This window comes from Neopsephotus bourkii, unplaced genomic scaffold (genome assembly GCF_033783945.1).
Source record: "Neopsephotus bourkii isolate Nb327-2 ecotype Australia unplaced genomic scaffold, CSIRO-AGI_Nbou_v1 NB_1183, whole genome shotgun sequence".
Classification (NCBI taxonomy): Eukaryota; Metazoa; Chordata; class Aves; order Psittaciformes; family Psittacidae; genus Neopsephotus; species Neopsephotus bourkii.
In genome coordinates, this window is record NW_026901668.1 from 1,369,596 (window position 1) to 1,383,333 (window position 13,738).

The 13,738-nt window shown below is 36.6% G+C and overlaps 1 protein-coding gene across 3 annotated transcripts in view; it reads right to left on the minus strand.

Moving 5' to 3' along the window:
- PIK3C2G (phosphatidylinositol-4-phosphate 3-kinase catalytic subunit type 2 gamma) overlaps nt 1–13,738 on the minus strand; it is a 210,475-nt gene that overhangs the window by 141,161 nt on the left and 55,576 nt on the right. For all 3 annotated transcript variants that reach the window (XM_061363896.1, XM_061363895.1, XM_061363897.1), the window contains exons 11-13: nt 9,340–9,535; nt 7,014–7,136; nt 3,677–3,808 (exon numbers count right to left, since the gene is read on the minus strand). In XM_061363896.1, coding sequence (XP_061219880.1) covers nt 3,677–3,808; nt 7,014–7,136; nt 9,340–9,535 — 451 coding nt within the window. The remainder of the gene's footprint in view (nt 1–3,676; nt 3,809–7,013; nt 7,137–9,339; nt 9,536–13,738) is intronic.

Sequence of the window (13,738 nt, forward strand, 5' to 3'; positions counted from 1 at the left end):
GGAGCTCAGTTTTGTAAAGACTGAAACTATTTGCACAGAAAAATGCAAAACTGGTAAGCAGCAATCTCAATCGCATTTGATAATTAGTGGCTGCCCTGTATATCCACCAACTAGTCATGTTATAAGTCAGCACACTCACAAGACAACCACCAGAATAGTGAGAGATATTACTAGAATTCAGAAAATTTAGCAAATTTGAAATTTACTAAACATTTATTCACTGACAAGTTGTTAACAACAACAAACACCAAAATTAAACAGGCCAGATTCTTGGGAACATTTTTAGGTATTGTGTCATTTCAACATGGACCAGGTATGGAGAAAAGATTTCAATATGAAATTCTAAATAGTAAGCAATATGCTCTATTTAAACAGTTGTGATTTGATTCTATTTTATTCTGTATTTCTCATATACTGTGCTTAGCCAGTATTTTTTTCAGAGAACTGGAGAATTAAAATCTCAAAAAATAGCTACAGCCTTGGCAAGGGACTTTGACATGGTCTTGCCCAAAAGCATGAGAAACTCTTCACACTTCTTGAAACATATGAAAGGAATTTGTATACTTTGTATGTTAAAATAAGTTGGTTTTCCCTCATCTGCAGTTCAAAGTAAAACAAGGAATAAGAGTGTAAAGGAGAGAAGCAGCCATACAATGACAATAACCATTTTGGAAGAGAACATAGATATCAAATTTACAGAGAGGAGTCCTTTAAAATAAAATGTTCTTTTGCCCTAGGGCAGTCAAAAATCAAGATTCATAATATCTGAGAATAACCCAAAACTGACAATTATTTTTTTCCTTTTTTTTCTAACATAAGCCACAACCCGATCAAATGGAATTCCTGTGGTTTTAATCAGAACAAGATATAATGGGACAGAAATGAGTAACAGTATTTTTTAATGTCTGACATTTATTTTCTTTTTCCGGTGTTTTAATTTTTCTTTCCTTTTTTTTTTTTTTTTTTTTTTAAGCAAGCATCTGAATAGAGAAAAAGAGGCCACGCTCTGTACTCATATTTGCTGACCCTGAGAAGAATGGCTCAGTGACCAACTGGGACAACAATTTGAACAAGGATGTTTGATGACCCAGGCAAATATCTCAGGGTTACTGGCTTCTTCAAAGAGCTTACTTCTGTCCTTTCTCCTGTAAATTAAATCTTAGACATGAGAATGTTAAGACTTTTTAGAACTCAAATTCAACTCTAAGGAAAGTTTTCTTTTGAGAAAGTGTTATTTTCCAAGTTAGAAATGTTTTGTCAAAGATATTCTGGTGAGATTTCTTTAATCTCTTTATACACATTTACAAAGTTTGTTCATTTAGGGACCTTAATACCATAATCTCTGCAATAATATAAGGTATTCTTGAAACATTAGCATGACATTATAGCTACAAATTTTTCTTGCTACATACTTTCAAGTTAAGAAACACTCTATTGAAATAAGTCTCCAAGTTTAGTTCCATTCCAGCGGCAAGGGTAGTGAAGCTGGGTTCACTTCAAACAGTTTATGCTTTCCACAAAATTTGTGAATCAAATAAAAACCTTTATAAACTTTTTTATAAGCATTTTCTGTGGAGCAGGAAAAGGCCTCTCAAAGTCCTACTGTTGCTTCTCAATTACTTCAACTGATAGCATTACCTTTTAAGAATTACCTGGCAGTTTTAATCCTGCTGATAAGTAGGTAACTCTGAGAGCTAGTTTACAAAAAAAAAAAATCATCTTCCAAAGAAAAGGAAAAGCAGGCTGAGTGAATGTTCAGATATTTTCAGATTTCACATTTCAGAAAATTTCAGAGCTATCCTTATTTTTAAACCAGTCAGACTATCAATTGTAATCATGGTTAATGAATAATTCTGCGGAGCTGTGGCTGCCTGAAAGAGGAAAAAGCATTTAGGCTTCTTTGTGTTAGTAATTACTGTAATTGTAAATGACACAGCTATCATATTAAGGGGTGTTGAACATGCTGTTCCTAAATCATTCCTCCCCAACAACTGAACTTTTATTTCTGCTTTGAAGGGTCATTTCAGCAATGAGCTCTACAATTATACAGCAGATGAAAGAGAAGTGGCCTTCTATCCCCTTCACTGTGCTGATTGTGTGTACCAGGAAAGAATGGAGCCATTTTTCAGTAAAATTTTCAAATCACTTGGTGATTTACCTAATGAAAATCAACATGCTTGCTCCAATGGCATATATTAAATATATATATATATGTATATTACAAGTTGCTGAAGGCTTTCAGATCTTCTAAAAATCATTCCCTTGGGATTTGAATTATAGAAAGCCTCTAGTACAACAGAGGTCCTCAAGGACAGTATTCTTGTGTATTCCAGTTACCTGCAAAGGTACCCAAGTGTTCCCCAATTAAGTTATTGTAATTCTCTGCTTCTGATTATACTCAGAAAATGTCAGCTTGCTGGGGATGAGGACATCTTAACACTTCACCTCAAGTTATATTCTCAGTCAAGATTTTCTCTCAATTTTACCCTAAGCAACAGGATGATAGAAATACTCAAAATAAATATAATGTCCTTTTTGTTTAAAAAGACACAATGGAAGAGTGATGTGCTCTACTTCAGACTAACTATGTAAGAAAAGTTATGAATAAATTGCCCAAGCAATCCTTGGAGCAGAGACTTGATATATGTTTCTTTCCTTCCTTCAAGCTAAGTCCTCTAATCATTAAGACACAGAAGAATGCTCTCTTTCTCTAAACAGAGTAATCTTGAATTTTCTTCTGAAAGGATGGAAAAAGCCTCTAGCCAAGTCCAACCTATTTTTCAGTGTTTAAAGCCTCTCAGCTTTAAAGTTCAGTGGAACCCAAGGTCTTTCAAACATAGTAATTCATACATGCAATCAGATTTCTTCAGTTTATTTTGTTTTAAATGGTGATTGCCACCATATGGGGAAGTGGATGGAGATGTCTCAGATGAGGAAAGATTTACAGCTTAAAGATGCATGCTAATGCATAAACTTGCAGAACTTCAATGTATCCATCTAGATCTAGAGGGCACGCAGGGCTTGGGTGTCTAAATAAAAATTCAGTATCATTATAAAGGCTTGTTTTAAATTCAGACATCTCAGTCCTACTGAAGTATATTTAGAGCACTGCAGAAAATTTACCTTAGATCTCTGTTTGTGCATCACTGCAGGGACACTCAAGGCTACCAGCATCGCTAAACCACTGTTATATTTTGTGCTTTATAGAAAGAAAAGGTTAAAAAAGAGGAGAAAGCTTCTAAAGTGGTGTGTAAAGGGAAAGGTGATCATTGCGGCATTCACTAACTGCCTCACTTTCAGCAGAATGAATGGGTGACAGACCGGAATGCAGACTGAAAAAAACCCAGTCATTGTGAACAAGAAGCTATGCTGAGAAGGATTTTGCAAAGCTACAGGAATGGGTACAGCAAGGCCTTTCAACAGGCCCAGGGAACTTTACTGTTAAGTGTTAAACAGTTACATAAGCCAGGTTTAAAAACAATGTATTGGAAAGAAAGAAAAACTTATGGATGGGACTTTTACTGGCACATCAAGAGCAGTTTATAGTGACTGTCTCAGTCTTATTACAGGAAAGTCCTGAAATTAGTATTTCTGTCTTTTTATATTTCTCCCAAGTTGAGTGCAACAGTGTTCAAGAATGGTCTCTTCTTAAGCTATAATACAAAACTGAACTTACTCTTTTGGATACAATGGGGAGCATGTCCAAGCAAGCACTTCCGTATTTTTAGAGGCACTGTTAACTCCAAGTAGTTTTATTGTCAACATAGTTTCCCTCGGAAGAGCCTTTATTCGTAGAGGAAAGTTGATTCTAAAAGCAAATGAGAAAAGAGAAAAATAAAAGTTTTTTAAAACTGAGCATTGTTATAATAAGTGAGTTCTACTGGTTTTTTAGATGCCTTAACACAGATATCAAGCTGTAAATTACAAGAATTGTACTCTGAAGGAAATACAACTGACAGATCCCTTCAATACATTGATGAGTACTGCTAACCATTAAGTTGGGTCATAGTACTTGAGAAGAGGCATATAAAAAGTCATTTACTTCAGTGGCAACAACTAGATTTGACAAAGGCAGGAAAAGCTTTGTTAAACTTATGCTTTAGAATTACCTTGTCAATGAGGGAATATTTCAGAATAAGCATTCCCTAAGGGTGAATTATAAACCAATAGCTATTTGCCTTCCTGTGTCTTCAGAGGAAAACAGAAGATCTGCATAAACCTGAGATTAAGAAAACAAACTACAGGATAAATTAAATCACGTAGAAACCATTTCATTTTCAGATATTTAGTCTACACTGGCAGAACAATGTGACTCTTGGCATTTTTAAAAAGGTGTAGTCATATTCAAGCAGTAATCAAATGTAGAATTTGTATTTAAAAATTACAGTAGCATAAAAAACATAAGGGTTATTTGGTATCAGAAGTAAGACAAGGTAATAGCATAAGGGAAAATTAGCGTTAGATTTTGCTCCTAGTCCCAAATCTGTCGAGATTCTATTGGCTTCAGGAAAGTTTCCTTGGATGCACTGAGGAGCCACTTAAAGAAGGTAGAAGGTTTCCAGCTGAAATACTCAAGTACCCCAATTAGTATTAGTGTCAAAATTTTAGATGATCAGTTCTAAACATTTAGAAATTATTCAAACTTGCATACCTCTTTCTCTTTAAAGCAAGACAGCAAGACAACAATTTCCCACTCCTTCTGGTTAACATGAGTAGAATTGAGAAGCAATTTTCAACTGTCTTCCCACATGTCCCTATTTATAACTTTCAGCTCTGCTCTCCCTATCTCATGCCCTCTACCTCACTCATAATTAGTTAGAAGCAATTACTGGGAAATTGAACTGTTATACATGCTATATAGGTAGCTTGTTCTGCCTTTTTCACTTACAGGCACACAACTCTGCCTGTGTTCATAAAACTACTCAACAAGGAGTTATACTTAACTTTAAAGCATTGTTAAATCTGTGAAGAGACAAAAATAAAAAATTGAGACATGCATTTTGCAATACAGACAGTTGTTAACACTCTGAACTTGGAGCAATGAATCAACCTCATAGGACCCTCACTGCAGAAATCAAATGCTTGCCAGTGGTTTCCTAGAATACAATATAGAGTATTTCCAGATGTACACCAATAGGAAAAGAACCTGGAAATTTTTACAAGAGTTATATATCCCAAGAGTTAAAGTATGAGCCAAGGGTGTCCCATATTTCCCTTCCAGTGACATGTGATATACAGAGAAGGGGAATAGCTGTATTGCTTTTAAGAATTTTAATTCATGCTCATATGAGCTTACCCAGTTGGTATAATCCTTTCTGACCACAGGAGGCTGCATCAAATGGATGACTAAGAAGAAGAAAGAGGAAATGGAACAGTGGCCAGAAATAAGACACCCTGTGCGCGAACAATTTCAACAGTAGTTGAGAAGAACAGAGAAGATATTCACTGTGCTATTCATGGATGTTAGATAAAGTTATACAGCTGGTTTAAAAGGCCAAGGCCCTAATATCATATAAGCACTCAAGATAGAAGAGTTCTGGGGCAACCCAGGCTTTGCCCTGAGAAAGTATAAACAAAATAAGACAGGCCAAACAAAATATGGAAAAGAGGCAAACACAATGCCAAGAAAGTATCTGAGGTGATGAATGGTAAACTTAATGTTAATTCCATATTTCAAGTCTGTAGGTTTAACATAAATTACACAGGATGGAAAAAGAGCAAATGGTGGAATATATTCAGAACAAACAGCTAAGGCAAAAGAAATAAAATAATTAAGAGATCTCAGTCACTGAGAACTGATGAGAAAATAATTCAAAAGAAGCCAAAAATGCTCATAAGCAATAAAATCTTTCCCCTACACTTCAATTGTATCTGCCCATAGATACTAGAAGATAGTACTTAACCAAATTCCTGGACAAGGTGAAAATTCATACAGCACAAATGGTAAAGATCCTATTCATTTTTTAACACAAGGATAACAGTTACTTACCAATTATACAAAAGATCGAGGGTTCAACACTCAAACTACCTACTCAACTGAGGCATCAGAGCACATCATAGGACTAATACTGCTTACCAGAAACGACCCATTTTGTTTCTTAATCATAGGGCAGACATACTATGCTTCCCATATCTTTTCAGGAGCGTTGTATAAGAAAGCTGTGAAAAATATCCAGTAATGTAGAGGTGTAGCAGGTTTGACACAAAAAAGTCTTCCATCTGACCAGCCTCAAATTGTTTTGTGTCTTAGGTAAAGGCAAACAGAAGTTCTGAATTGCACTCTGTATTCAATTATAGTGTAAGAAAACCCTTTCAGATTACTTGTAGCCTTTGTTCAATTATAATGTAATCAAGATGTTTGCAGATTTGGAATACAATAAACAGTGAAGTAGAACACCAAAAAATTTCAAAGATTGTAAATATAAACCCATCATGCCCAGGAAGCTGGAAGAATACAGTATTACCACCAAATCATTAAAAATCATGTACTTATTCTCTCTTATGCATCACAAATATGCTTTTTGTCATCCCATTGCCTTAAGCTAATGCAATTTGAGTGTATGCTTTGCTTTTCAACGGAATTATTTTCCTCAAAGCAGACAAACAGGTGACAGTCTGTTGGTAGCCTTTATTCTAAAATTCCAGTCTCAAACTAAGGTCCTCATTTTAAATCTGCAGATCTTTCTTATTAAAAAAAACCCTCACTGCAACAGCCAGTTTCCTCTAGAAAGAGAACCAACCCTTAAAGAAACATTACATTACTAGTAGAGGTGGGTCCAAAGGGCAGAAGATCTCAAAAAAGGATACAAATACAGCCTTTGGCTGCACCTCCTTTCATTTCCAGTATTCCTCCATGATGCCTCCAATGAATGACACCTATTCTCTTCCTCTGGCTATCCCACTCCTTTCTAACCCCCTTCTCCCCATGTATTTGCAGAATACTCTGAATTATATGTATTTAATTTTCTCAGAAGATCAATAATTCTAATTTGCTCAGAAGATCCAAAACTTACTTCTCATTCCAGTCAATCAGGAAAAAGAAAGATCTTTTAACTGGTATATTTTTGCGTATCTTCACTTGACATATTGTCTTTCCAGCATAAGTTAGTGAACAAGAAAAAGAGAAAACTTTGTAGCTACAAAAACAGAAAAAGGAAAGGAAAAAATGATTAATTGCAATGTACCATGTAAATGCAATGCACAATAAATTTGGGGCTAAATATTCGGAACCTTGGGAAAATCTATCCTTACATGAAAAAGGAATTAAAGTAATAAATCCCGTATTAATGGGGATCTGCATGTGTTTACTTTGGCTTGAATGTTTTTTTTTTTATAGTCAGAGTTCAAGAAAAGAACTGAAGACACCTAGATTCTGTTCCATGTTTTTGTAGTTAAGACTAATTTGGTTTTCATTATTACAGTCAAAGGATGTTTGGACATTAGTTTTGAAGTGTTACAACTTGCTCATCATACAACTTCAGTCAACAGTTAATTTATTTATACTTTTCTGATCTGTAAAAAAAAGGTTAGTACTCAAGGGATCCTATACATTCATTGCAGCAGAAGCATTAAAGCCTTCTGTGTTGGCATTCTTCAAATACTTTACTAACTTCATTCACATGCATACTTAACCGACTACCTTCATAGTGTAACTTGGGTCTGGAACTATCTGTTAATTTCATATTCTTCTTATTGAAATTTTGTAAAATTTTAGCCAAACAGAGAGATTATTAACTAATGTTCTTAATTAGTCTTGCAACTTCCAGATCTTCCGGCCACTCTCAGCTTTAGACCACTTTGCATACAGGAATGATGAACAGACTTAAATTTGAACAGAAAATTTTAAGCACTTGCAGACTGAAAGTGTCTAGCTTTGTCTTAGTTACACAAATGATGTTTGATCTTTTCCAGAATAGCATCTTTTCTCAAGAGTATAAACATTACAAACAGTTGGAAAATAGTGCAGGAAATACTAGGTTTTAACACAATCAAATGATTAATCATTGCTGTTTAAACAGAAGTATTAATACACAATATACAGACGTGACTTGCATGTATCCTGACTTATACACTTCAGTTGCCTGAAGTCAAAAAGGTTGTTAAGAGTGCATGCTCTTCAACTTAGTTTAGATTTTGTAGAGCATTTTGCATAGGTAGTCTCACTGTGAATTCAAAGGCATGACTCTATAGCCTTGTCCCAAAAACCACTTCTTATCACCCAGATGCAGATAGGAATCTGCTTTTTGGGGGGCTGTAGAAAAAAATACAGCCAAACACCAAGCTAGCAACATCATGCAATTGGCAGCAAATAAGGCACATGTGATTGGGATTTACATCAGATAAACCAACAAACTGATAAAAGAAACAAAAAGGAATAAAATACAATAAACAAAGAAAAGTAATCAGTTTTGCAAAATTATTCTGCACTTGTAATGTCTGTACCTATCTTTTTCACAAGGACAGTAAGACAGGAATAAGAAATTGAGAGCATAAACATGAAAACTGACAAAAAGCCAATCCACAAAGGTGAACTTGAGATGGATTTGACAGGACACCAGCATGACTCTGTAAAACGTATGACAATGCATTCTCCCTTGCCCCAGATGATTAAAAGAAAGCCATTTATCACATAATGGTATGTGTAGAGAAAAAAACAACGAGTCAGACAGTGAGGGATGTCAAAATTCTAACACTCATAATACACATATATATGCAGGAATATATATTACAAATATATATTACGAATAGCACCAAGATCATGAAACATGACCTTCAGGAAAGGGAAAACGAGAGCCGTGACACAGCCAGCATGAATTCATGCAGTGCAGTAATAACAAGAGGGAGCATGCATGTGAATGAGGCTAGTAGAGTATTTGAGGAAAGCAGGTGTCCAAGCAGCAGTCCATGTTAAGAAGCCCATGCTAGCTATGAATACTGGAATGACTGGAAAGGGAAATTAAGGAGGAAGACAGATTCTTATTTCTACATACTTGAACACAGCATTCAAGTCATCAGTGGCCCTTAGGCCACATGTAATTTCACATTTTTCTGGTAAAATAAAATGCAGTGGGAATGGTATAACCATCTGAAAATCAGCATAGTGATCATAGTCCTGTATTTATTACCTTAAGTAATGAAAATTCTCTCAGATTGTTATTAAACTGATAGTTACATCTAATGCTGTACACTCTCTTGTTCGCTAATACACCCACTTCCTCAGCCTCTAACATTAATATCGGAGTATCACCAAAGCAACAGATGTAGTCTAGTATATGTGAAAAATACATGATCTAAGAGACAACACCTCTTCTTGTGAACACTTGCTGGATCTCCTCCTACCTGTTCACCCAGGCTTCTGGGATGTTATGGGCAGCATATACAGTGAAGCTGAGCTGGGAATCAAGGCTGACGTCTGCACATGAAGGGATTTTAGGTATGCTGGAAAGCTGGAAATTTGCATCAAAGCTGCTGCTGTAAATGTGGATGAGACAAGAGATGGCCATGGAGAGCTCAGTCAATGCAGCCTTTATTAATGCTGAGAGGAGAAAAGGAAATAAAGGTTAGCAATAGGTCATTTATAAAGAATCATATTTATCTTAAACCATCAGTTATAGCTCTGAAACCCTTCCTAATAAAATTCAATTAAAATGACATAACCTACCAACTGAAGCCAATTAGCCACCTGTGCTTCTCAAACTAGCCTTAGTTCATTTCTGGTGTGTCATTAACAATCTTTCACCACAGTGATTTCAAATTAAGGCATTTTCAAAGTAAGCATTTTAAACTACAGCAAATTAGCGTGCGCCTCAGATACTCCATTTTAGTGTGTTAAATTCTGTGCTGGAAGGATTTTTGTTATATAGGTATTTTGTCATTTCAGCAGCTAAGTAGCTATTTAGTTCAAGGGAACTGGCAATGATGCAGTAGAACAGAGAAAAGGCACTGGTTAAATTTTAAGACTATAAAGCTGTTGCAACTGTACTCAAACAAGTCATAAAATATATACAGTAGCACCCACAATCAGACATAGACGGCATTCACATGGTCATAGACTGGTGGTAACATTATGCAACAATGAACACTGAAATACATATCTGTATGGATATATGTGAAATGCAGGGTGTACCCTCATTTATATCACACTTTTACTTATTTTATTTCCTCTTGTTTCAACTCTGCAGTGCTCTTTTTCTGTAATTACTGGCTTTTATCCATCTTGCCACTCACTCTCTGTGTTTTTGGAACAGCTAGGAATTGCCTGGTCGCCAGCTTAAATTAAAATCCCCAGCCCTGGCAGTCTCCATCAAGTAAAGAAAGCTTGTACAAACACTCGTTTCTCAGGAAAGGGACAAGTCCAGAGAGGGAGTGTCAGAGTACATTGTATCATTCTAGGATCAGGATGATTTGTCTTCAAAGAGGACTACCCCAAATTCTCTTTTTCCTACACCTCTAACTCACCAATTTCACTATGATCAAGAACATACTCTCCTCCTGTTCCTGACACACTCTCTAAGCTTGTCTGGCCACTGTATGACGTAGCCACCTACCATCAATCTAATAGTGTCTACTAGAAAAAAAATAAAATTAATAAAAGAATCAATTATCAGGAACAGGAAGCCTGAGACTTACATTAGCTCATTATACTCAGGATAGGTGCAGGAATACTGCCTGACATCAGATACAGATACCACAATTCACTGGACTTAGCTGTGTCAGTTTCCTGACAGGTGTGTTTCCAAAAAAACGTATCCTGGGTCTGGAATTTTATTTCCCTTCTTTGACACCTTTTCCCTTAAAACTCAGAACTACTGAGTTACAAAATGCATTGCAAACAGTGCAAAGGAATTATTTCAGTCTCTGATCTATAACAGGCAAATTTTAAGTATGTAACAATGGAGATACACATAAAATTAAAACCATCTGACACATATTAGGGTTTGCTACTGGAAATACTGACAGCAAATTACTACACCCATGAGAGACTGGCTACAACCTTACAGTGTTGTAATCTCCTTCCACATTTCTTCCCTGTGAGGGTGCTGAGGTCCTGGCACAGTTTGCCCAGAGAAGTTGTGGCTGCCCCATCCCTGGCAGTGTTCAAGGCCAGGCTGGACAGGCGGCTTTGAGCAACCTGGTCAAGTGGAAGGTGTCCCTGCCCATGGCAGTGGCTTGGAACTAGGTGGCCTTTAAGGTCCCTTCCAACACAAACCATTGTATGAGTCTATAATATGAAAACTGAATCATTTTAGAGACTTAGCAGGGTTAAGAAAACTTGATCCTGTTACTCCCTGTGCCTACTTTGCTGTCTAGAACTTATTTTAATCATCTTTTTATCTATTCTCTTTAGTATTTTCTCCATTCATTATCCTCTACCATAATTGTTTTGAATAAGCCTTTTGTTTGAATTTCTCCCCCAGAATACCATTTCATTCTCACACCCAGTTCTCTTGGACATGTAATAACTTAGAACCTTCCATACAAAATGCTTAATTTGCACCAAATTCTTTTACAGTCCAAGGAATTACCTGTGGTCATATACACAAACACTTCTTAAGAGGTCTAGAAGAGCACATTAATGGACTATTATTTGAACCAGTATTTCTACTTTATCTGAAAAGTACTATGCTATTTACATGAAGGAAAAACAGCTACTTAGCAGACTCCCTGGCTCCAATTTGTTCAAAGTGGCAGACAGGTAGATGTAGTGTAATAGCAAACCTCTTATTTATGCAAATTGGCCTACTGAATCCAATGATTGCTGAGTGGAACCTGCTCAGAATTTTCTCCAAAAGAGACTGAAATGTCGTTCAGAATCTGTGTAAACTTCCCGCTGTGTGTTGAAACATACACTTTGGCCACAAGCGCTTTTTACACAATCTGTGCTCTAGGCTGCAAGCTAATGTTTCAAATTTTGGCTCCGAAACAAGAGAAAATGTACTATATTTCAGATAAGCCACAGAAAGGAATCCCACAAATTCGGCCTCAATTATTTATAACATGCTTCAGTGTACCAGTGGTGAGGTGAAAAAAAGTTTCCTGGGTGTCAGGGCCCTGCACACCCAACAAGGTATATGTGGCTAGATGAGGCAAGGTTAAGTCTTCACTTAGTTGTAAGACAAGGTCCACAAGACTCTCTGCTGAAGGGAGCCTGGAAACGTTGTTTGTTTGTTTATTTTGTTCCTCTACCTCTTAAAGTTCAACCTTTTCCTTGTGGGCTTGCAGGGTTTGTGCCTGACTGCAGAAATGGAGCTAGTTTGGAAGCAGGGCCTGGGAGAATACAAGCTGTTCCTTTCATTACAATGGCAAGGATGAAGACAGCAGTGGAGCAATCAGTTCAGCTGCCAGAAAAGGGAGACAAATGAAACTTCAGCATTATCAAATTATTAGGAGGTTCAGAATGAACGTATTCTCAGCAACAGAGTTCCTCAGGTGTAAGCAACCATCCAAGTATGACCTGGACTGCAGCTGCAGGATTTTTTACTATGTTTATTTTCTTAACTTGTCAGCTCTCATTTTAGAAACACTCTTTGGTTTCTGTGCCAGTGAGCCCTTCCCCATCCTTCCACCCCCATTCTCTTATTAAGCCCAGTAGCAATTAACTAAATTAGAGACAAACATCTTGGGTAGTCTGTAAATGTCCATTACTCACAAAAGCTGGTCAGCATCTTTTCACTGTACTTTTATGAGCTCCTGAATAGGATTTGGCATGCTGAAATTATATTGCCCATTCATGAAGCCAGCGAACTTTACTGCTTTTTATGATGCTTATGTTTAATAAATCTTAGATGATAAAGGACTACAGTGTTTCACTGATTTACATAGCACAGGCTAGGGACTTCCTACAGCAGATTCACATCTTCAGCTATGCCAGAGTTTATCTTCTAGAAAGGTGTCCCAGGCATAGCCAATATCTAGGAGACAATGAATACACCATAAAGTGAATTGTGACCAAGTTTAACAATCTCACAACTCAAACCTCCTGATTTATTTCTGGTGTGAAATTATTTGGTATCACCTTTTCACCAAAGGTGAGAAGAAATGAGACTTGCAGAAATTACATGAGACCAAGGGAAGTGAACTTTAACTACAGCTGCCAGATACGCTTATTTCTTACACATGTTCCTTGTACACAAAGCCTGAAGGAATAAATTTCACCCCTGGAGAGAAACAGAACAATCCACACCATTCCTGAAAGAATGACTATACCTGCAGGTACCTTCAAGACTTAGTAAGGAACATACTATTGTATTCCTTATAGAAAACCATTTATTTTATTTTTCTCAGTCCAGTATTACAATTCATGCATCATTTTAAGTGCAAGACCTTCCAACAGAGTAGGTACTTTGCTGTTATTGCACTTGCAGATGATGCAAATTCAATACATACTGAACATACCCTCTCTCACTCTGTTTGCACGTTTTCTCTGGGTAAAACATGACAAATATCTGGTTGAACAGAATTAGGAATGAAGTCCTAAGACCGTTTCAACAACTGTTTGGGAGAACAGGAGCCTTATGTTTTTCTTTCCCACTTTTTTTTCAGGGAGATGAAAACCAGCAAGATCCTAAATACAGTTTAGGTTATACACACACACACTCCCCCCCACAAAAATCCCCCTGAGATTTAGGTAAGGTGCTAAGCAGCATTAATTAGGACATTATTATACAATGGAAAAGGCAAAACATGAAAAGGTTGTAATGCAAATGCTGACCAGATGTGGTTTCCAAGACCAATATTT